This window comes from Phodopus roborovskii, unplaced genomic scaffold (genome assembly GCF_943737965.1).
Source record: "Phodopus roborovskii unplaced genomic scaffold, PHOROB, whole genome shotgun sequence".
Taxonomy (NCBI): Eukaryota; Metazoa; Chordata; class Mammalia; order Rodentia; family Cricetidae; genus Phodopus; species Phodopus roborovskii.
This window is the reverse complement of record NW_026125665.1, coordinates 1546042-1570283: the sequence shown is the minus strand read 5'-3', so window position 1 is coordinate 1570283 and position 24242 is coordinate 1546042. Positions and strand designations below refer to the sequence as shown.

The 24242-nt window shown below is 55.2% G+C and overlaps 2 protein-coding genes across 2 annotated transcripts; both read right to left on the bottom strand.

Moving 5' to 3' along the window:
* Positions 1–1421: 1421 nt before the first annotated feature.
* Positions 1422–8250, bottom strand: Nr2f6 (nuclear receptor subfamily 2 group F member 6). Its single transcript, XM_051178165.1, has 4 exons — positions 7935–8250; positions 5232–5326; positions 2698–3222; positions 1422–2050 (listed from the first exon to the last, which is right to left on the bottom strand). The coding sequence occupies exons 1-4, from the start codon at positions 8213–8215 to the stop codon at positions 1779–1781; spliced, it is 1173 nt and encodes a 390-aa protein (XP_051034122.1). The 5' UTR covers positions 8216–8250; the 3' UTR covers positions 1422–1778.
* A 3807-nt stretch (positions 8251–12057) lies between these two features.
* Ushbp1 (USH1 protein network component harmonin binding protein 1) lies at positions 12058–23456 on the bottom strand. Its single transcript, XM_051178164.1, has 12 exons — positions 23092–23456; positions 22870–22991; positions 22218–22650; positions 20862–20987; positions 17598–17731; positions 17317–17457; positions 16844–17002; positions 15650–15899; positions 14144–14371; positions 13002–13087; positions 12721–12843; positions 12058–12585 (listed from the first exon to the last, which is right to left on the bottom strand). Exons 1-12 carry the CDS (start codon positions 23143–23145, stop codon positions 12408–12410), a joined length of 2034 nt encoding a protein of 677 aa, XP_051034121.1. The 5' UTR covers positions 23146–23456; the 3' UTR covers positions 12058–12407.
* Positions 23457–24242: the final 786 nt, after the last annotated feature.

Below are 24242 nucleotides of genomic sequence, written 5' to 3'. Positions count from 1 at the left end.
TTAATATTTCTATTGAATTCTAACTTTAAGCTGTGGTGATCCAATAGGCTACAGGGGTTTATTCCAATTTTTTGTATCTGTTGAGGTTTGCTTTGTTACCAAGTATGTAGTCTATTTTAGAGAAAGGTCCATGAGGTGCTGAGAACGTGTATTCTCTTGTATTTGGGTGGAATGTTCTATAGATGTCTGTCAAGACCATTTGAGTGTTCAGCTGTCTAAAAGCACTCCTTTTTACTGAGGGGGAAATGAGGTTCAGAGACAGGAACCTGTCCAAGGTCACAAGTGGGGAATGACCCCAGTGTCCTGGGGGTGTAGACAGAGGGCATAAACTGGTGACAGTCTGGGCTAAATGGTAACTGTCCGGAATGAATTATTTCTGTAAGCCTTGTGATGGAGACATGCCAGGTGGGGGAGACCCAAACCACCTGCCTAAGGCTTCCTGGGAAGTGCTTGGGACCTATCTGCAGCAGGTACCTCCTAATCTCCACATAGGTCCTCCCTTTACTGGGCCTTGGTGGGGTTAGAGTTGTGTTTGCTGCACAGATGCTAACCTCCTGAGCCACAGAGCTGAGCGGGTTCCAGGCCTGGCCACTAAGACAGGCAGTTACCCCCTGGTCCTGGAATGGTGACAAGCCCAAAACCAGTGAGCCCTCCATGTCTTCCAACAGAAAGGGCCATGTGTGGGATTTTGTAGGAAAAGCAGATCAGCTGGAGACTGAACATGAGGCCTGCCAAGCATAGATCTGATGCCCAATCCCACCCTGAAGTTGGGCCCCTAACTCCCCAGTCTCTCTCTCCCTCTCTTCCTGTGTAGCTCTGGCTGTCCAGGAACTCAGTCTGTAGTCCAGGCTGACCTCAAACTCAGAGACCCATGTGCCTCTGCCTCCCAAGTGCTGGCATTAAAGGTGTAAAGGTATGCAACACCACCCCTGGGCTACTCTCTCATTCAATACCAACATCAACACAGCTAAGTTTACACTTCACAGCCTGCCCCACCTTCTTTGTGGCAATTATAGAAACAGTGATTTATGTTACTTGAGAGAAGAAGCTGAACTCAAATTGACCCTAACGTAAAAAGGTAGGTTGAAGCCAGGCACAGTGGTGCACAGCTTTAATTGGGAGGCAGAGGCAGACAGATCTCTTGAGCTTAAGGCCAGCCTGGTCTACAGGGCAAGTTCCAGGACAGCCAGGACTACACAGAGAAACCCTGTGTCAAAAAATAAAAAGGCAGATTGATATTTGAAACACCCATGGCTTTCAGGTGTGGCTTGATTCAGCAAGTGCAAAGATCTCTTGGGAAGCCCTCTACGACAGGCTGTTATTTCTCCATAGGATGAGGCAAGACTTCCCACTGGAGCCTGCTGAGCACAGGTTCAGACCCAGGGTTATTTCCCCAGCATGGCAGAAGAAAAGTAGGTTGAGCAAGTAAGGGAATATCTTTATTATTGGCCATGATTTTATCATCTCACAGTGCCCATCATGGGCCATGTATCCAGGGGACTCTCCTGGCACATAGTAGCCCTGTCCAGCTGCAGTGGCCCTTCCCCATCACACCAGGGTCACCATCACACTGGCTCCTCAGCCCCACTCTGAGCAGGGGCTGCTGGGAGGACAAGGCTGGGGCCTGGGAGAGCAAATTCTTTTTGGTTTCATGATTATTTAAAAAACAAAACAGACAAACATTTCACAGTCTTTTAAAAAAGAATGAGTCTCGGAGAGATAACTGGGATCCTGACCCCAGGTCCCTGCATCCACATGTCCCCTCAAGGCAGCCATCATTAGCCCGAGCCATAGGGCCAATTGAAGGTGCTCCCTGACAGTAGCATGTCCCGGATAAGCGTCTCGATGGGTGTCTTGCCAACCAGGCGCATGAAGAAAAGCTGGGAGATGAGGGACGCTGGCACAGCACGCAAGGCTGGCAGCCGCAGCAGCAGGCGCCCAAAACGCTGAGGCTGTGATGGGTACTGGGCACGCACATACTCAGTGAGGGCCACCTGTGCCTTCTCCTGCAGACTCTCCACATGGGCTGGGTCAGAAAGGCCACAAGCATCTGCAGGAGGCAGGAACGACAAGTCACGTTTGGGAAAGCAGGAAGAGAGGCCTATATGGGAGAGGGGTAGGAATACTCCTGGAGGAAGGCATGAGAAGAGGTAGGACCCAGGCACAAATGGGAGTATCTAAGCTAGGGCCCACCACATACAAGCCATGTAGAACCCAGGGAATAGGCTCAGCCCCGCCCTGTAGGAGGGGCATTACTGATCTGTCCCATTTGTGGGCGGGGCCTCCAAAGCCACGTCCACCCGAGGAGCAGGGTCAGGTTGGGGTTAGACAGTATCAATGCTGCCCTGGAACCACTAGCCTCTTGCATGTACTGGGGCGAACTAGGTGAATGGACTTAGCCTGTAGTGTGTGTGGCCTGGGTCAGTGTTGGGGCAGTACCCGGGATAGGGAGCGTGGCCTTTGGACTGGAAAGTGGCTTGGTTGGGAGTCTGGTTTGTGGCAGAGTGGGGCCTGCTTAGAGGCGTGGCTAGTCCGTGGGAATAGGCTGCTCAGCTGCAGCCTATAGGGGCCTGATTGCTTGGACGCGCCCTTGGAGCATGGAGCTTGTTCCGGGCGTGGCCTGTCGGAGAGAGGTCAGTCTGTGGGCGGGGCCTGGGTTGGGACCAGGTCATCCGAGAGGAGGCAGGGCGAGCTCACCGGGCGTGAAGAGCGCGATGGCCTTGAGGCAGCCGTATTCGGCGGCGTCCACCTGCAGGCGGCCCAGCTTGTCCACCTGCTCCTGGAAGGCGCGCACCTGGTCCATGAAGGCTACAGCGCGCTCGGCGGCCATGGGCGCGGCGTGCAGCCCCGCGGCGGCCAGCAGTGGCGCCGTGTGCAGCGGCAACGCCGCCTGCGCCGCGTTCAGCACGAACAGCTCGCTCCAGCTTAGCCGCAGCAGCGCCACCTGGTCGGCGGCCGGCAGGTCGGGGAAGAAGGGCGCGTGGCGGGCCCACTCGACCGTGCTGAACAGCAGACGCGCCGCCAGCTCGCACACGTTGTCGATACCCAGCACGGCGCCGCCGCCGCCGAAGCGCCCGGCCGCCGGGTAGGGCTCGGCGCGCAGCAGTTGTGCGATCAGCTCGGACACCGGTGGCCCCGCGAACGGCTCGACGCCCGCCGCGCCCGGGGGACTGCAGGCCGCGGGGCCTGGGAGCGCGTGCGGGATGCGGCCGCGCTGCACAGCTGCGAAGACAGGGCGGCGTCAGGCGTCGGTGCAGGAGGGTCATCCCCACCCCGTGTGGCAGCACAGGGTACTAGGCGCGTGCTGGCCACTAGAGGCCTGTCTGCTCGCGCCTGGCGCCCACCCCCAGGATTTCCACCAGCGAGCCCCCCTCCTCCTGCACTGTGGAGACCACTTCTGTCAATCACCAAGGACTGGATCTGTGTCTGGCCTCTCCCACCACTCACAGCTCCCCTTGGGACAGTATCACTGAAGTAGCAAGGCTGTGGTCCCCAATGGCAGTGGCTGTCATTGTTACCTTTGCTCAGAGAGGTGCATACTAGTCATCCCAGTCCTGGAGCATGGAGGCAGGAAGGTCAGGAGTTGAAAATAAGTTTGAGGCCAGCCTGGGCTACAACAAGACCCTGTTCCAGAAAATAACTGAAAAGAGAATACAATACTTATCTGAGTCCTCATCATGGATGGGATGAAAAGGAAACTGAGGCACCGAGGGGCACAGGTTTTAGCATGGGGAAGGCAGCCTGGACATGGAGCCAGGAGGCCGCCAATGATTGTGTTTTTATGAACTCACACCTGGCTCACTGGTGAGTAAACTCCAGGTGGAGCCAGGAAGAACCCAACCCAAACATCAGATGCAGAGGCAATCTCCCAGCCCCCTATAGCTGGACATGGCCTCAAGTGGTCCCACCCTCACCGTTGCTCCATCATCCGGGTCTACTCTCAGGCCTTTGCCCAAGATGTTCCAAGCCTCAAAACCCCACTCCTCCCCTGCCTTTCTCTTCTTCCTCTGTCTATACTGCTAGCATTCAAATCCCAGCACCCATCTGCTTTCTGTGCCTCAGTTTCTTCATACGTAAAATGCAGCACATGACCATTAAGGTATGTAAGAATCTACATAACTTTACTTCTAATAGTGCCTGTCTGGTGTGAACGGCTGGGTGGATGGTAAATTCAGCCAACAGCCATTTATTGAACACCTATTATGTACCAGACCCTGGAGCAGGCCTGAAGATATACAGGTGAAGAGTGTCAGTTTCTGAGCAAGGCAGATGTAATTGGTGACTCTGAGGACCTAACTCTAAGGTGAGGGAGGGAGCCAGGCCCAAATTTGGAAGGAACAGCTGTGTAAAGGCCCTGAGGCAGGAATGCACTAGGAGCAAGAGTCCTAGTGATAGAAGAGAGATCACAGGCTCTGATTAGAGACTTATCAGGGCTTTCCATCTAACAGACAAGTCCAGACAGAAATCTAGGCTGGGCAAGGACAGGGCAGGAGTCACCTTCAAACTTAAGGGGACCAAAGAGTCAACAAGTAAGGTTGATATTTTTCATTGTGAATGTGTGTATGTGTCATTTTTTCCAAACCAGGTTTTGCTATGGAGCCCAGGTTGACTTCAAACTGGAGATCCTCCTACTTCAGCTTCTAAGTACTGGGATGACAAGCCTGCCCCACTATGCCTGACTATGCAGTCTGAGGCAGAAGACCTTAAGCAATGGCTGTTCTTGAGTCCACAAAAGCCCCATTAGAAAGTGACCAATGTCAAAATGAGCAACAGTTAGGTAACTTTCTAGCCTGACCCACACCCCAGAGATCAGCCCAGGCTCTCAGCCCTCAGGGCACCTGAATTCTAAGGTGACCTGATAGCATGAGGCCCAGGTGTCCAGTGTGTCTGTCCAGCCAGGGCTCCTGGGCAGCTGGACCTCCTTCTGGCAGCCTTTGGCTGTAATCTAGCTGAGTCCTGCCTCCAACAAACATAGAGAGCAGAGAGTAAACACATTTCAAAATAAATAAAAATCCCACTTGGGAAAAGGACGAGGTCTCCAAGGGAAAGGGCATGTCCTCTGAGGCCAGAGGTCAGGCAGGGCCTGGGAAGAGCTCAGTGGGCTGTAGCCCACAACCAGGCATCCAGTATCCTAGCTAGAGCCCCACAGCCTGTGTCCTAGAGTTAGTTGCCTTGCTCACCCTCAGACCCTGGCAAGAGCGCAGCTGTGGCTCCACAGCGCGGCTACTCACCCTCCTTGCGCATCCCCACCCGGAAGCACTTCTTGAGGCGACAGTACTGACACTGGTTCCGGTGGTGCTGGTCAATCTGACAGTCTCGGTTAGACCTGGAGACAGAGGTCAGTGTTCCCAGTGACACCCACATCCTCTGTGCCTATGAACCCTTGAGAAACACCAGTGGGGGCTCCCTGGATTTGACGGTAGCCCCAAAGGCATGGTGTAAGAATTCAACTTGGAAAGGGCAACTGCACCAAAACGGGTGTTGAAGGCCAGCGCACAAGGAGAGCATGTTAGAAATGGTTTTTGAAGCCTGAAAAGAAGCTCCCCAAGAGGGTAGAAATGGAGAAGCCTTTTCTGGCAGAGGATAAGGTCAAACATATTTGAAACTCAAAAGGATCGAGAATGCATCCTTTTCATTTTACTTGGGCACCAGCAGGCCAAAAGTCAGCTGTAGTGTAGTGAAAACACTGTGCAGCCAGCGCTGCAGCCTGTGATAAGAATGAATAACAGAGACTTTCCTCCTCTGAGAACCCCACCCCCCAGTCTCTCCATAAGCTTGGGATCCTTCCTCGGGTCAGCCCTTGGAGAATGCCTCACCATGCCCAGTCTGGGCACCAAGGAGCATCCAGCTTTACACATCAGCACTGGGTTCTTCCCCAGCCTGTTCCTGTACCAGGCTGCAGCTGCTGTGTTCGATACACAGGAGAGACCAAGTGGAGGGGGTCTTGGGGGTCTCCAGCCCCAGGTGGGGTTCTCTGGCCAGGGTCAGTAGAGCTCAGACCCTGTGGCTTCTAAAGCCCCCCCCCCAGCAAGGGGCCCAGTTGAGTGGAGAGAACTCAGGCACAGCCAGAACAAAGCCAGCAAGCAGGCGGGGATGGGGGTGGGAGGTGGGGGGCTGTGGAGGATCAGAGCGGCCAGGCGGAACTGGCCAGGCCCTGGGTGGGTGAGCAGATCTGCTCAGGGAAGGCCTTCTGTCTTTCCTTCCCGACTGCATGGTTGGGAGAGATTAAAACCCACAAAACACAGTAAGTTTTTCCAGCTACCGCACCTAAAGTGTATATGCTTTGCTCAAAGGCGTGGCTTAATTCCAATTGCTGTCCCAATCTTTGTATTTTTGTTGTTTTGGGATGGGGGGTGGGGAGGTATCCCCTCACTATGCTATCAGACTCTTGGGCTCATGCCATCCTCCTGCTTCAGCCTCCTGAGTGGCTGGGATTATGTGACACACATGGCCAACTTCCCAACCCAATCTGAGCAGACCCTGATCACAGACTGCTTGTGGCTCTCTGCTGCCCTCAGCCCAACACATCAGAGCCCACTTGACTAGGCTGGGCCTGGGAGAGCTCACCTGACAGTACAGTCCACTACACCCTCATCTGGGGTTTCCTCTTCTGCCTGCCAGGGCTTCTGAGGCCACTTCCTGATAGCCCCCTCCAGACAGCTGCTGACCCACTCAGGTTCAGAGAGGGACAATGACCACACAAAGTCACATAACATAGGTTCTAAGGAACCCAGAGAGTAGGTGGAACCCGGAACCTGTCCCAGCCTCCTCCACTCTCCCAAAAGACCCAGCAACTCCTTCCAGACACAAGAATGAGGCCAAAGTCTGGTGGCCCAGTTACAGCTAGAGGAGGGGAACAAAGCAGGTCCGCACTAAGTCCAAATTCTAACATGGTGGCACCCCCCAACTAGCTGATAACCACTAATAACCAAGGGGGAGCCCAACTTCTCATTCCATCAACTCCACATCCCAGCCACCATAGCTCTACTTGCTAAGCCCACGGGGCCAGGACTCTTCGGCCCAATTTCTCTAAGGCTCAGCTCTGGGTACCTGGGAAAAGGGGCTGTCTACTCTGCTCTAAGGCATTGCAGGCTCCTGGGGATTCACAGCCGAGCTTCTGCATGCCTAGACAGAAAGTGGTCTGCAATCCCTGGCTTGATCACCCAATCTCTTCTCCAGGGGACTTTCTGTCCCCAGAGGCTGCCAGTAAGCAAGGCCACGCCCTGCCGGGCTCGGCAGAGGGGTCGGCATTTCCCACCAGTCTCTCCTACTGCGGCACCAAAGTTTAAAGGATCATCCCGGATCCCCAAGACTGCACCAGCCCGGGAGTGGGGGGGTGCGGTCAATTCCGGTGGCCTTGCTGGCCCTTCGGCGTCGGCTTCCGGTGACCCAGAGCTCATGGGGTGCCCCTCTGATGGACAAGCCCAGGCCCCCGTGCACAGCAGCCCCCCGCAGCCTGCGAGGGTAACCATCCCAAGCCACCCGGGCATCCCTCCAGCTGCCGGTGCTGGAACGACTTTGGAAGTGATATTTGACCCAAGGGCGCGCCGGATCGATCCGCGCGGCCACAGACAATAGCCCCTGGACGCCGCCAGGCCCGCGGTGCGAATTGCACGTCTGATTCCCACGGGGCACCACGCGTGACGGGCACCCACGAGAAAAGGAGCCCTGGGGGTTAGAAAGGCTATCCCCACTCCTGACATCACCCACGAGCCCTCCCCGCGCGGCAGAACCAGCTCTTTAGAGCAAGAGAGGAGCAAAGACCACCTGCGGGGAGGGGGGGTCTGCACGCTTGCATCGCCAACTGTATACCGGATCGCGGCCGGGGCCGGGCCCGTGGCCTGGGCCCGGATACGGGAGCGGGGAAGGTCAGCGCCAGGCCCAAGGTGACCGAGCAAGTCCGGGCCGGCCGGGTGGCCGCGCGTGGAGCTCACCGGCAGGTGTAGCTGAGGTTGCGGCGGATGCTGCGCTTGAAGAAACTCTTGCAGCCCTCGCAGGTGAACACGCCGTAATGCTTGCCGCTGGACTTGTCCCCGCACACCACGCAGTCCACCTGCAGCCCTGGGCGCTCGTCGTCGCCCGGCTCCGCGTCGCTGGCCACCCCGGGAGGCGAAGCCGAATCCTCCTCGGCTGAGCGTGGGTAGCTCCCACCGGCCTTGTCCACGCCGTTCGTGTCGCCTCCGGGGCCGCCCCAGCCACTGGTCACCATGGCCATAGCCCCCGGGACGGTGGGGCTGGGGCGCCCCGGCGCGAGTCCGTCCCCTCCGGGCACGCCTGGCGACCCGAGGGGGACCCGGCTATCCCGCGCGCATACAGCCCGCGCACTCGGGGGGCTCGAGTCGCACCCCCCGAAAAAAGTTTTGCGGCAACTTCCTGCGGCCGGTCCGCGCGCCCGGCAGGAACTGGTCGGGCCGGTTCCAGGCCAACTTTCCCACGCGTGCCCGCGGCCAACGGGGGCGCGCTAGAGGCGCGGGTCTGGGGCACCCGGGTCCCGTGGTCTGGAGTCCTGGGGACCCGGTGGGGACGCGCGGGCCATGGCCCGGCCCCGCCGCCCAGGCCAACTTAGTGGCTCGCCATCCGAGGGCGCACGCGCGTTCCCGAGTCCGGGGGGGAAACTTTGGCCGCAAGTTGCGCGACGAGGGGGGAGGGGTGGCGGGAGCGCGCGCCGGAGCCCCGGAGTCCCGGAGGACGCGCGCCGCCGGCCGCAATCGCGGAGGTCCGGGCGATAGAGCCGAGTGGAGAGTGCGGCCCGCGGCCTCCCGCGGCTCCTATCCCCGCCGAGCACGCGTGTGACCGGCCTGGGCCTGCGCCTGGGCCCGAGCCTCGGCCTCGCCCTGGCGCTCGCCGCCGGCCCCGCGCTGCGGCCGGCCTGACACCCGCGTTCCATCGGCGCCGGCGGGGGCGGGGCGGGGGCGCGCGGCGCGGCCGGGGGCGGGCGCTCGTTGCCCCGGCGACAGCCGTCCTTATAAGGGCATGGGGTAGCCGCGCGCCGCCCGGAGCCGTGGGCCGGCGAGAGGGCGGGGCGGGGCGCGCGGCTGACCCTCCCCCACGCGGCCGCGCAGCCTTAACCCCTGCACGCCCTGCCCCGGGCCTCTGCGTGCTCGGTGCTCGCCGCGGGACAGCTGCGCCCGGGCACGCCCCCGCCGCACACGCGTGCGCTCCGCATTGCTCCGCACGGCTGCCAGCTGGAACCGGCCGTCCCCTGCCTTCCCCAAAGTCTCCGAGGCCGGTCCCGCCTCCGCCCCGCGCGCTCTGCTCGGGTGAACACCTGGTGCCCAGAGTCTGTGGGTGGGCGGGGACGCGGCCTCCCGAGGCCTGCTGGCCGAGCAGTGAGGTCAAGGGGTCCCCCTCGCCTTTCAGGCCTCGGGGCGGGGAGAGGCAGGGCGCCTGTCGCCCCTCCAACGTGGCCCGAGGCGGCTGGCCCGAGGCGGCCGTCCGGAAGGCGTGCCAGTCTCTGGCTGTTGTCCCCGGTCCCCTTCATTTCCTTTTCTTTCTCTTCATAGAAAGGGCTTGGCCTGGTGACCGGCTGGGCCACAGATGTCTCCCCTGCTCCCGGAGTCTCCCAGCTGCCACCATGCCCCTGAGCCTCCCGCCCCCTCTACAGACCCAAGTTCTACTGGAACAAGCATTTATTAAGCACCCTTTGTATGCAGAGCACCTCCAGGGCAAGCGTTTATTAAGGCCTAAGTGGGGAGCTGAGGCCTGACTCCAGGTCTGTTAACGTTTAACCCTGTTAACCGGCTGGAAAAGCTGCTTGCGGGTGACCTCTCATCCCTGAGTCACTATTCTGCCTCCTGTGCAGGCCTGGGTCCAGTGTGGATACTAGGGCACGTGGCCTACTGGGACCCCCCTGTGCCCTAATTCCTGTTCTGTCCCTAAGGGGCCTTGTGAAGATCATCCCACAAGATGAGACCACAAATGGGGGGGTCTTTAAAGAAAAATTGAGGTTCAGGCTTCTGCCGGCCAAGGGCATCTGGTCCTGCACCGAGAATAGTACCAGGATGCCATGTGAAGATTCAAAGACAGAAAGCAGGAAGGACTAAGGTTAAACTCAAGCAAGGACTTCCCAGGAATCTGATTGGACAAGCTCTGCCCAGAAAATAAAATAGTTTTGTGGTCATAGTTGTTTATTTGGGGTGAGGGCAGGGGTCCTAGGCTGGACTAGAATCCTTGGTGGCAGTATCTCAGAGATTAAAAGTGGGGGAGTGGGGAATTTAGGAGGGAAAAAAGGCTCCTGAAGGACTGGGTCACAGAAGCCCAAACACTGGGATTTTGGGAACCCAAAGGGAGGGAGAGTTTGAGGAGAGAGAAGTGAATTCAGCATACCGCCCCTGTCCCATATCCCCACCACCCCCACTCCTGGGGCCCCACTAAGGGTGGGCAGGGCCATGCCACGCCCCCATAACCCCTGCCTGTGGCCCCGAGGTGACATTTGACCTTGTGGCTGCCAAGGACCTGGGGACAAAGACACAGGGACCATCTGCCGCTGGGATGCCCGTGGGAACAGCCAGAGACGGTTCGAGCAGCCTGGGAACCTGCCTCCCACCCCCCAACCTTGCGACTTTGGCTGGCCACTAACGATCTGGTGGGTACAGGTCAGAATGTAGACAGTTCAGTGGGCAGAGGTGCTTTGCTGCTAAAGCTGAATTCGATTCCAGGGACCTGCAGGGTGGCATGGTAGAATCAGACATGTAGGAAGGAGGGCAGTGAAAGAGGAAACAGTCCCCCCACAAACAAACACCCCACACCAGCAAGGTGACCTGCTTCACAGCCCACAGAGAGTGGGACATACACACGTCCCCAGCCCCAGCAGCCACCTCAGCCTTGGCTCATGCTGCTTTGGGACAAACAGCTAGCTAGCTTCGGTATACCCACATAGGTGTGGCCTGCAGGGCCCACCTCCAGGTTAATCCCCTTCTAGGGTTTCAGCCTGGAGGGGACAGCTGGACCCCATCCCAGCCCCCACTGCAAGGGGTGTGGCCCAAACACTGATACTATACACACACACACACACACACACACACACACACACACACACACACACAAAACACTCCTTCCTTCCAGAGGAGCCCCATTCAGAAGCCCTGACCTTCTCTCCCCACAAGTACAGGGTGGCAATGTTGTGATGTGACAGGTACCCCCACTCAGAGGATCTCTGCCACAGCTACATTAAAATTTCTTTTTCACTATTTTAAATTACGTGTGTGGATGGCCTAGGAGGCCAGAGGTGCCGCCAGACACTGGTGCTGGGAACCGGACTCTGGTCTTCTCCACACACCCCCAACTTTAAAAAAAAAAAGTAGTATTTGTGGACACACAGGGCTCTTGTGTGGAGATCAGAGGACAGCTGTGTGGAGTCCATTCTCTCTTTCTGAACTGAACTCAAATTGTACTTAACAGCAAGGACCTTTACCCAATAAACCGCCTCTCTGGCTCCATTTTTAGTTTTATTTTCAGTTTTGTTTGTTTGTTTTATATTTGGTGTATGTATGTGTGGTTTGCTTGCATCTGTGTCTGTACCATGTGTGTGCCTGATGCCCAAAGAGGCCAGAAAGGGGCGTCAGATCTCCTGGAACTGAAGTTACAGACAGTTGTGAGCCACCATGTGGTGCTGGGAACAGAACCCATGTCAGGTCCTCTGCAAGAGTGGCCAGTGCTCTTAACCACTTTGCCATCTCTCCAGCCCCTTATTCATTTATTTTTTAGATGCTGTCTCATGTAGTCCAGGCTGGCCTTAAATTCACTATGTAGTTGAGGATAGCCTTGAACCCTGAGTGCTGGCATTGCAGGTAGTCACAGTCTTCCTGTGTGCAGTGCTGGGGAATAGAACTTGTGCATGCTAGGCAGGCCCTCTTCCCACTCGGCCCCAGCCTCTGTGTGCTACAGAAGCCTTCCCCATGCTTGGTAACGGCTGCGGATGGAACCCAGGCCTCCTCAGCACAAGCTGGTGGGCTGGGCAGGCAGAGGCAGCACATGCTGAGCAACCACTCTGCCCGTTTCCCAAAGCAGTCTGAGATTCCCCTCCCCAGCATCCCTGGAACAACCTGAACCCTTTCCATTCCATCCCCTTTTAGGAAGATACTCTGGCCAAACACAGCACCTCCTCAGAAGGTGGTCCGGACACAAGGGACAAAGGACAGGTGGTATGATGTCATGACAGGACACTTTTGTTTAATTATGAGTGTGTGTGGTGTGTGTGTATGTGTGTGTGCATTACTGCAGAGTCTGTAGAGGCCAGAAGGGGGTGACAGATCCTGCTAGCTGGTGTTACAGCTTGGGAACTGAACCCAGGTCCTCTGCAAGAGTAACACAGGCTCTTAACCTCAGAGCCATCTCTCCAGCCCAGGAAGGATACTTTATGACATGTCTGCCACTCCTATGTGTTACATATAAGCTTGGTCTGGATCCTACAGGAAGGTCTGGCCAGGTTGGGGAACCCTGGGGATCCCCAGGGCTCTGGCTGTGGCTGACAACACTGAGAGCTCCTCTGCCTGCTGGGCCTGCATCTGAGCCACCTGCTTCTCCAACTTCCGGCATTGCTCCTCCTGCTTCCGGTGGGCTCCTCTGAAGGCCAGGACCAGGGAGCTGCAAGGGGGAGGGGAGAGTCCTGGCTGAGGTGTCTGAACTAAAATCAGGGGTTGTGGGCTTGCCTGTTGCCTCAGAAGTGGAAGACTGAGGCCCTGAGAGCCAGGGATGCTTCCAAGAGGGCCCGAGTCGCACCTATGAGCCTTGCACAGCTCTTTGTTCAGCTCTGCACTCTGAGCACGTCTGGTTCGCCCCTTTTGAGCCTCCTGTTCCAGCTGCCTTCGCAGGGACTGCAGCTGTGCACGCAGGTCCACGGCTCTGCAAGGGGGTGAGAGACAATCCCAGCCACTCCCAACCCTCTCCTTCCAACACACCTGCAGACAGCCGGCTGGCTGCACACTTCCGGTGTCTTCTGTATACAGTGCTCCCAACCACATCTGCTTACCCACCCACCCCAGCCAGGCCTTGACACACACCGGGCCAGGGATGCCGACAGCTCCTGGGATAAGGTCTCAGAGTCCCACGTTCTGCCCATCTGGCCACCAGGGAGGACAAGAGGACCCTAAGGGAGGCAGGCAAGAGAAAAGAGACAGGTGTGAACAGTATTCAGCCCAGATCCGGGCCAGAGCTTCGTTTTGTTTTTGGAGATTGGGTTTCTGTGTAGCCCTAATTGCCCTGGAACTCACTCTGTAGACCAGGCTGGCCTTAAACTCACAGACATCTATTTGTCTTTGCCTCCCAAGAGCTGGGATTAAAGATGTGCGCCATCACACCTGAGCAGATTTATTTTTATTATTACATGCATTTATTACATTGATTTATTAATGTTGTGTGTGCATGCACACATGTGCCACAGTGTACATGTGGAGGCCAGAAGACAAAATGTGGGTGTGGGTCCTCTTTCCGTTATGTGGGCCTAAGTGAAAGGAATAGACACACACCTGTGTCTCCATGAGGGCTGGGGGTCTCCCCTTTCCGAGGCTTGACTCAGGCAGGCCTCACTGTTTTCTTTTTCCAGGTGCTGGCAGAACTTCACTGTGCTTTAAGCACTAAGTGATTGGGCTTCCTCCACCACTCACCAATCACACCACTCTCTCCTGTACACCCCCTCCCTTCAGGGAGCTGAGAGTTACAGCTTGCCTGTCCTTGGGTTTTCCTTTCAAATTCTAATTGAGCTTCTTTTGGCTACATTCTTAAATTATTTAATTAATGAGGCTAAGAACCCCCAAAGGGATCCTGATTCCCTAGCTTTGTTGAGGCACCCCAAGATTTCCAGTAACCCTTCTTTACTGATTTCTATTTTTTTTTTTTTGATATTTTAAAAGATTTATTTATTTTCATTTTCCCGTATATGGGTGTTTGCAAGTCTTTGTCTGTGCACCATGTGCCCACAGCTCAGAACAGTGCGTGGTGAACACCGTATGGGTGGTAGCAATCGAACCTGGGTCCTCGGCAAAAGCAGCCATCGCTCCAGCTCTGCTTCCCACCTTTTAAAAAATTCTTTAGTTAGAAGATTTGCACCCCTGGGGATTGAACTAGGGTCTGCAGCAAGCGCCTTTACCACAACTTGTTCTTTGGCAGGAGGATGCTCAGAGGCGCATGGTGGCGGGCGTGGTACCTGGTAGTGCTGCTGCTGGCCCTCCTCGTCCTCCTCTTCGCTGCTCGGGTCCTCGCTGCTGCCACCGGTGCTACCACCGCCCGCCAGGTGAGCGCGCTCCCAGCGAAGCTGCTGCAGGAGCAGCAGGTGGGCGGGGCCCTGAGCCCGCAGCGCCGCCTCCCGCAGCTCCAACCCGCGCTTCTCCCGCCTTGACAGCTGCAGCTGCAGTACCAGGTCCGCTAGACTGTCCTGAGGGAGCAGGGGTGGGGGGTGAGAGTCAGCTCCCGGGGTGGGGGGTGTGCCCATGGAGGTCAGGAAAACACTCTGACCTGAACCTTGGCCTTCATCTAGTAAAAGCCACTGCTGGGAAATGGCATTGTGAAAGTGGTTAGAATCTCTCAGACCTCACATCTTTATATTTGCTGGTTGAAAATTATTTTATGACAGGGGGAATGGTGCAGGGCATAGTCCCAGCACTTGAGGTAGATCCAGGTGGAGTTCAGTGAGTTCAAGGCCAGTCTGGTCTACATGAAGAGTTCCAGGCAGGCCTAGGGTGCCTGTATAAATGGGTTTGCACACGATTGTAGTGCTGGAAGAGACCAGAAGAGAGCTTCAGAGCCCCCGGAGCTGGAGTTAAATGGCTGTGAGCCGCCATGGGGTGCTGGGATCTGAACCCTAATCCTTGAGACCAGCCTGCCCTCCTAACTATTGAGCCATCTCTCCAGTCCAATTCTTACATCTTTTAGATTTTTGCTTATTATACATTTCTGAGACCCGGTGTCACCAGGACCTCAGTCCAAGGGCTGGGCTGTGCAGCCCTGACCCTCTTGTCTCAGCTCCGGGTGCTGGACTACAGGTGTGTACCACCATCAGGCCTAACCCTTTTGTAGAAGGGGTAGGGGAACAAGGGTTCTCATTTACCCTAGGCAAGCATTGTACTGAAGAACCACCCTGCCCCCGACCCCAGTAACTCATTGCCCTGGTTGAAGCCCTGCTTCTCCCATGGAAAGAGGATGTAGGGAAAGCAGCTTGCAATGGCTAATTTTGGATGTCAGCTTGATGGGATCTAAAGTCACCCCAACCTTGTGGAATGCCTGTGAGGGAGTATCTAAATTAGAGTAGCGGGCTGGGGACCTGCAGCCCCAGCGCTGGGGTCCTAGGTTGCATGCACCTCTCTCTGCTTCCTAAATTCAGGTGCAATGTGACCAGCTGCCTCGGGCTCCGACAGTCAGGACTTGATGACTGCCATGACAGACTGCATCCTGGAACTGTCAGCCAAGTTGGAACAAATTTTCCCTCCTGAAATTGTTCCTGTCAGGGATTTCATCATAGCCACATGAAGGCAACTTATAGAATCTTATGGAAAACCCAGTCAGGAGAAGAAACTCCTATGTATCCCTCAAAACCTCAACTCCAACTCTCTTTCATATAAGAAACTAGCTGCCCATCCAAGGGAAACCCTCCTTGCCTCTGGTCTCCAATGACATCATCAGGGGTATGTTGTGACAGTGTCAGCCACATTCCTACCCGAACATGCACCAGATTCTGCTGGATCTGAGACTTCTCCAGCCGGGGCAGGGCTGGGCCAGGCTGTATCTCCAGAATGGTCTGTACTGTTGCATCTGCATGGGGCATAGTGGGCCTGGGTGCAGAGGCAGGGCCAAGCGGTGGGGGGATCTTCACCAGAGCCCAGCGGTCCCGAAGATGCTGGACATAGCCATGGAGCTGAGCAGCCAGTTCCTGTGGTGTAGGCTTGTCCACACTGCTGCCCTCTGGGCTACAGGAGACAGGAGAAAATGTGTGCTATACAGCTGTTCTCAAGACGCAGCCCCAGGAGCCACCACAGTCCTGTGCTAGCTGGACAGTCTTCCAGCAAGATAATGTGGCAGGCTCAGTCAGTAGAGTGCTTGTAGCTCAGTCCATAAAGAGCTTGCCTAGCATACATGAGGCACCATATAAACATCCCAGTTCTCAGGAGGGTCAGGAGTTCAAGGTCATTCTCAGTTACATAGTGAGGTAGCAATCAGGCCACCAAGGGAGTCTGAACTTAATTCTCTGGTGTGCGTAGCCCACACTGGGCATTGAGGCTGCACTGGCAGCTAAGACTCTCTTCAGTACAGAGACAAAACCAGGAGCTCACAGGCATTTTGATGGACAGTACCTAGATCTGTATTGCTAACCCTTCCAGATCTACACAGGGCTTCACCAATGCCTCCTTCCTGGGCTACACCATGCCCTGGATACATCCTGTAGCTCTTTTCTCTACTTCCTGTTGCTATGATGGATTGACACCTCTGAACCAAATTAATAATTTTTCTTTGCACTGATTTTTCCTGCTGGCTTCAGAAGTTGAAATTAGGGTCTGTGCAATTGGTGCTTTGTGACATATACACACATATATATGAGACAGGGTCTCATTGTGTATGTAGCCCAGGCTGGCCTAGAACTTGCTGTATAAACCAGGCTGGCCTTGAACTCCTTAAATTCTGCCTTCTGAGCGCTGGGGTCAAAGACATGTTGTCGCCACACCTGGTGTCAGGCAAATTTAAGCACCACTGAGTAACTAATGTACTTGAGTCAGGCCTTGTGCCAGCCAACCATGATGAACTTAGCACCACCCTGGGCAACGACAAGGACAGTGACATTAAAATCCTACATGTAGCAGGCTCTGGGACATACCCCCACATAGACCTGCATAGCTCTTACACTTCCTGCAAGTACCTGAACTGGGGTGTTTCTCCATCCATAGCTGCTTCCTTCTCCACCAGCAGCCTCGCTGCCTCCTTCTCAGCAGCCTGCAGGTCACTCTTGGGGGCTCCAGCTCCAGCCCCAGCCATCCTCAGGGCAAGCAGCACCCCATATGCCTCCTCACAATCCTCACTGTAGGATGGGATCTGAGTGTTTCAACACTCAGCCTCAACCCAGTAAGAGCCAGGCAGAGCTCTCTGAGTTCAAAGCCAGCCTGGGCTACATAGCAAGTTCCAGACCAGCTGGAGCTACACAGTGAGATCCTGTCTCCAATAAATATACAACAACAAACCACAAAAACACAACTGCCACCCTCCATAGTTTATGGGTCACAACAAGATCTCATGGTGAAGCAGTGTGCTTTCTGAAGTTCCCATGTCCCTCTGTGCATAGGGCCAGCCCCATTCTGCCCCCAGCCACCACCATCATTGGTAGCAGACACAGACCTATATTGCAGGGCCAGGTGCAGGGCTGTGGCCTCAGCCTCCCGCTGGCCCAGCTGCATGCTGAGGTTCTCACAGCGGCCCTTGTAGCCCTGGAGTACAGCCAGCAGGAGGCGGTTGAAGCACTTCAACTTCTCAATGCTCCTGTCTCCAAAGGTAGGCAACAGGGAAGAGGAGTGAGACCCCAACCAGCTAGATCCCAGTTTCTTCCCCACCCCCTCACAACCCAGTGGCAGGAAGCATGGTGTCCTTAAAAGCTCAACAACAGTGACTCAGTCACTCACCCCTGGAGCTGCTCCATCTCTTCTTCCATGAGGTGCATCTTGCGGGCTGAATGCTGTGTGGAAAAGCACCCAAAGATCTGGGTGCTAGAGTCACTCCAGAGGTGTTGGAGAAGAGGCTGAGCCAAGGGGGAGTCCTGCCAGGAGGACATGACTTGATTTACTCATCATCCTCCCTTTTTGCAGGACTGGGGGTGGAACCAGGGCCCTGGAACATATTATAAATCTGCTGCAACACTGAGGCACAACTGCAGCTTTGGTTTGTGTTTTTGGTGTGTGTGCATGCACACGTAGTGGGATGTATGCCCATGACACATGAATAGATGTCAGAGCACAACTATGGGACTCAGTTCTCTGTTTCTACTCTGGGAGTTCCAGGGATTGAACACAGATCACCAGACTTGGCAGCAGGTACCCTTTCCAACTGAATCATCTCACCAATGCTTTTTTTTTTGGTCTGGAGACAGGGTCTCGATAAATTTATTGGTCATGATCCTTCTGCCTCAGGCCTCTTAGCAGCTGATGTGACTGTGGGGCGACTGTGGGGGGACTGTGGGGTGACTGTGGGGTTATTATGGGGTGACTGTGGGGTAACTGTGAGGTTATTATGGGGTGACTGTGGGGTAACTGTGGGGTGACTGTGGGGTTATTATGGGATAACTGTGGGGTGACTGTGGGGTTATTATGGGGTGACTGTGGGGTGACTGTGGGGTGACTGTGGGGTTATTATGGGGTGACTGTGGGTGACTGTGGGTAATTGTGGGGTGACTGTGGGGTGACTTGGGGGTGACTGTGGGGGTAACTGTGGGGTGACTGTGGGGTAACTGTGGGGTTATTATGGGGTGACTGTGGAGTGACTGTGGGGTGACTCTGGGGTAACTGTGGGGTGACTGTGGGGTAACTGTGGGGTGACTGTGGGGTTATACGGGGTGTGTGGAGTGACTGTGGGGTTATTATGGGGTGACTGTGGGGTTATTATGGGGTGACTGTGGGGTTATTATGGGGTGACTGTGGGGTGACTGTGGGGTGACTGTGGGGTGACTGTGGGGTGACTGTGGGGTAACTGTGGGGTGACTGTGGGGTGACTGTGGGGTAACTGTGGGGTGACTATGGGGTTATTATGGGGTGACTGTGGGGTGACTGTGGGGTAACTGTGGGGTGACTGTGGGGTTATTATGGGGTGACTGTGGGGTTATGTGGGGTGCTGTGGGTACTGTGGGGTGACTGTGGGATGACTGTGGGGTGACTGTGGGGTAACTGTGGGATGACTGTGGGGTGACTGTGGGATGACTGTGGGGTGACTGTGGGGTAACTGTGAGGTTATTATGGGGTGACTGTGGGGTAACTGTGGGTGACTGTGGGGTTATTATGGGGTGACTGTGGGGTGACTGTGGGGTTAGTTATTGGGGTGACTGTGGGGTAACTGTGGGTGACTGTGGGGTTATTATGGGGTGACTGTGGGGTGACTGTGGGGTGACTGTGGGGTGACTATGGGGTGACTGTGGGGTGACTGTGGGGTGACTGTGGGTGACTGTGGGGTGACTGTGGGGTGACTGTGGGGTTATTATGGGGTGACTGTGGGGTAGGGGTGACTGTGGGGTTATTATGGGGTGACTGTGGGGTGACTGTGGGGTGACTGTGGGGTGACTGTGGGGTGACTGTGGGGTGACTGTGGGGTGACTGTGGGGTAACTGTGGGGTGACTGTGGGGTGACTGTGGGGTGACTGTGGGGTGACTGTGGGGTTATTATGGGGTGACTGTGGGGTGACTGTGGGGTGACTGTGGGGTAACTGTGGGTGACTGTGGGGTGACTGTGGGGTGACTGTGGGGTAACTGTGGGGTGACTATGGGGTTATTATGGGGTGACTGTGGGGTTATTATGGGGTGACTGTGGGGTGACTATGGGGTTATTATGGGGTGACTGTGGGGTGACTGTGGGGTGACTGTGGGGTAACTGTGGGTGACTGTGGGGTTATTATGGGGTGACTGTGGGGTGACTATGGGGTGACTGTGGGGTGACTGTGGGGTGACTGTGGGGTGACTGTGGGGTAACTGTGGGGTGACTGTGGGGTGACTGTGGGGTTATTATGGGGTGACTGTGGGGTTATTATGGGGTGACTGTGGGGTTATTATGGGGTTATTATGGGGTGACTGTGGGGTGACTGTGGGGTGACTTGGGGTAACTGTGGGTGACTGTGGGGTTATTATGGGGTAACCGTGGGGTGACTGTGGGGTTATTACGGGGTGACAACCAAGCTGGTGTTTTATGCTTTTCCTTTTTTCCTTTAATTTTATGTGTGTGAGTGTTTTGCCTGCAAGTCTGTCTGTGCACCATGTGCATGTCTGGTGCCTGTGGAGGCCAGAAGAGGGCGTCAGACCCCTTGGAACTGGAGTTACGGATGATTGTGAGCCGCCATGTGGGTGCTGGGCAGTGGACCTGGTCCTTTGTGAGAGCAGCCATCTCTCCAGGCTCTGTTCAGGTTTTTCCATACTATGAACAATTTCCTCTGAGCCAGGCGCGGTGGCATGCGCCTGTAGTCCCAGCTACTCGGGAGGCTGAGACAGGAGGATCAATGGGGTCCAGGAGTTCTGGGCAGTAGTGCGCTATGCCCATCAGGTGTCCGCACTAAGTTCAGCATCCGAATGGCGACCTCCCGGGAGCGGGGGACCACCAGGTTGCCTAGGGAGGGGTGAACCAGCCCATGTCGGAAATGGAGCAGGTCAAAACAGTTTCCTCTGAGATAGAAACATTCTATCCTTCAGGGAAACTCCTTAAGCAGGACAGTAAACAACTCCAAACAGCTTCAGGAAGTCCCTGACACTGAGCAGATTGACTAGAAGCCAGACCAGCTGTCCTGAAGAGGGTTAGAGCAGAGTCACTAGAATGGGCCACTCTCCAGTGTGCAGGCTGTGTGGTGTGTTCCAGGCTGCCAGCTCTGTGAGCTGTCACTGTGTTGGGGTGGGCTTTGGTGATGCAGCTGTCTGTGAGTCATTTCTGCTCCTGTAAGTCACTCCTTACCCATAATCCTATATGTAACCTCAATAAACTCACTGGTTCACCAAGCTGGAGTTTGGCAGCATCTATACTTTAGTGTGCCATGGGCTTCTGATATGGGATGAGTTGATGTGTATATTGTCTCCCCAGGAAAAGTTTTGTCACACAACACTATGGGATCCCATCAAGCACAAACTGAAGCTTACCCCCATCTCCTCACACTGGAAAAGCAGAGAACATCATGACCCTGACTCTAAAGACTTCTGGCTTACATGAGGCATCCAGGACTCCCCTCCTGCGCCAGAATTGCTGTAGTTGCTGTTGGTATGCTCTGCTCTGAAGAGGGGGACAGCTGGGGAGGCTTCCAGCTGCCTAAGGGAATCCTCCAGCTCCCGCACCTGCAGGTGACAGGATCATCATCAGCAGGAACCCAGCCTAACCCTGCATGTGACCTGGGACAGGTCCCTAGCTGCCACTCAGGTGTGCAGCCACTAGCAGGAAGGTGGGGGAGGTGGTGACTGTACCACTTTCCTTTTTTTAGGATTTATTTATTTCTATCATTTCATGTGCATCAGTGTTTTGCCTGCATGTATGTTGTGTGAGGGTGTTGGGCTGGGAACTGGAATTACAAGAAGTTGTGAGCTGTCATGTGAGTCCTCTGGAAAAGCAGCCAGTGCTCTTAACTGCTGAGCCATCTGTCTCTCCAGCCCCCCTTCCCCCAGTTTTTGATTTTTTTCCTTTTTAAGATTTTAGGTGACTCCGTGTTTCCCTGGGTTATCTGGATCTCCCCAACTCAAGCCATCATCCTGCCTCAGTCTCCCATAGCTGTGGGGTTTCAAATGTGCACCCCCACCCTCAGAAAGGAGAATTTTATTTTTATGTTGGTGAGAAGAGGCTCTTCAAGCCAAGTGCTGAGCCCTGCCCCAGCACTGGAGGATTCTAGGTAAGGCTCTGTGTGCACCTTGGTCCAGTCTGGCTTCACATCTTGTCTACGCTATTGCTAAATTGTGATCCTCCTGTCTCAGCCTCTAGAGTTCTTAGCATTACAAGCTTGACCCACCACATCATCACACATAATCTGCCCGTTTTTTGGTGACCTCTACCACTTACTCTTCACCTGGACGCCTGCTATGGCCACCTCCCTCCTCCCCACAGTCATGATCCACCACCAGACTGTTCCTCACATGGCCAGCAGATGGTGCAAGGGGACACCTGCAGCAGGGCCAATTCCCGTCAGAACCCAGAACCCTCTGGGGCTCCTGCCAAGCACAAAGCACAGCTGCAAGTTCTGCTCAGCCCTCCACATCCTGCAAACTGTGGTGGTCCCCCTTGCCTGAGAGTTTGAAGATGAAAAGAACCTCTTCCTCCCCAATTGCTTTTAGCTGTGGTGTTTTATCACAGCAATAGAAACCCTAAGACAGGATTATTCAGGGTGTGTGTGTGGGTGTGTGGGTGTGCCCAGGGCCTCACACACTCTAGGCAAAGCCGCTATCACTGAGGTACCCTGAAACCTTTAAAAAACAAACAGAAAAATTGACACAGGTCTTGGTCCTCATTGGTCTGTTGAATGGATAAGTTTGTGTATGTTCCCGAGGCATGATCTGCCGCCTCCCCAGTCACTAGCTCACCTGTCTCTGCAGAATCTCCTTCTCTGCCTGGGCATCCTGCAGGGAAGCCTGAGTGCAAACCAACTCATCCTCTCGGCTGCCCAGGGCCAACCGTAGCCAGGCATTCTTCTCTATGAGGCGAGCTGCCTCATGCTGCCCAGGCCCGGCTTTTTCCTGATCAGCAAAGGGTCCCAGTGCCATCTGGTCTCTGTCTTCTCCTTCCATTGGCCTCGGGAAGCTTAGGAAGCAGCAACGACAGGCAGCCACAGTGGCCTCAAGGGAGCTCAGCCTGCTCAGCAGGGTCTCAAACACACTGGGTACTGAGGTTGCAGCAGGGCTAGTATCCAGGAGAGCTGCCTGCAGGGTCTGGTGGCCTTCCACTTCAGGCTGGCCTTCCAGCTTTGACTCCAAGGCTAGGGCCCCATGGGATCCCACATCACAATCATCCTCAGGCCTGGAAAGATAATCCAGGAACCCCAGCTACCTGAGGCTGAGCAGGGGCCTTTAGGGCTAGACCTCAGGGTCCCTGGGAAGGGTGAGCAGGCGATGAGCTGAAGGAGGGAAGGGAGAGAGTGGAGGAGGACAGAGGAGGCGAGGGGAAGCCAAGGCAGCTGTTGTGGGGCAGCTTCATGAGGGGCAACTGCTGGAATAAGAAGCACAAAATTTGTCCTACCAGCTCCCTGGGTTCTGCAGGTCAGGACCAAGGTGTTCCTGAAGTAGCCCAAGTTTGGCCTCAAACTTCCCATTGGTGGCCTCCACCTCCTCTGAACTCTCAACCACTGGGTCCAGCTCCCCCTGAGAATGACATCCCCCCCCCACCACAGGTTCAGAGCCAAATAGGCCTGGGCTCCAGGATCCATGGGGTCGGGTGTGGCCAGAAGAGGGGTACACTTACGGACAGAGGATGTCTCCCTCGACGGCTTCGGGGTCGTGCGGCCCAGGAACTCATTGCCTCTTTTACCCTGTGATTACAGCCTGCTCTCAGATATTTCCTTTGTCTCCCTGGGTCCTTCGTTTTTTTTTTCCCCCTAGGAGTTTTTGATCAACTGTATTGATTGAATATTTGAATATTTGAATACCGATCTGATGGTGCCCACTACTTGTCCATTTACCCCACTCTCTCCCCCTTCTCTGCCTGGCAATCCTCTTCCCTCAGATGCCTGGATGCATGTCTCTTGTCTGTATGTCCCTCTCTCCCCTATGGAAGGATGGGATAGCGACCCCAAGAATCTTCTTTCCTCCCAGGACTCTCCTAGCACCAAACTCCCTCCCACCGTCTGATCTGCTCTAGGGCACTTTGGGCCACTGGCTTCTGAGGCTGCACCGGCCAAGGCTGGCCTGGGAGGGGCTGAGAAACAGGAAGCCCCTGCCCTGGTCACATAGACAGTTATTGTCTTGTTTCCTTCTCCAGGATGTCAACTTCCTCCAGAATGGGGACAGGATGGAGAACTGGGACCCTTGACTCACTCCAGGCTAACAGCCCTCCCACATACCATCCCAAGCCTATAGTGCCTCCATTTCCATTTCAGGTTTTCTCCGTGTCCCCATGGTCCTCAGGGCTCATTCTACTATAAGGTCTGTGTGAGTGTCTCAAAAAAAAAAAAAAAAAAAAAACCCTGTAGGAATGGGCTCCAACATCGGAGTAAAATTTTATTTTTCATTACTTTGCTTTATTTGTGTCTGTGGCGGGTAAGCCACATGCACTTGTGGGAATTGGTCCTCTCCTTCCATCAGGCAGGTCTCGGGGATCGTGCTTAGGTCTTTAGGCTTGGCGATGCCTGCACCTGTTCACCAGCCCATAATGTTTTCTTCAAGGAGACTGATAGCTGCTCAAGCAGAGCGTGCTTGTCCGATGTCAGAGGCTCCAGTGGGACAATGAGACTGTCCACGGTGTGTCTGCTGGCTTTTCTTTTTATTTTTTCTTTCCATTTTGGTTTTTAGAAGGGTCTCAATCAGCCCCGCCCAGGTCGGTCTCCTGCCTTGACAATTGTAGTCTAATTAAGTCATAACTACAAGCTCCGCCCAATTTTGTTTTAGTCAACACCC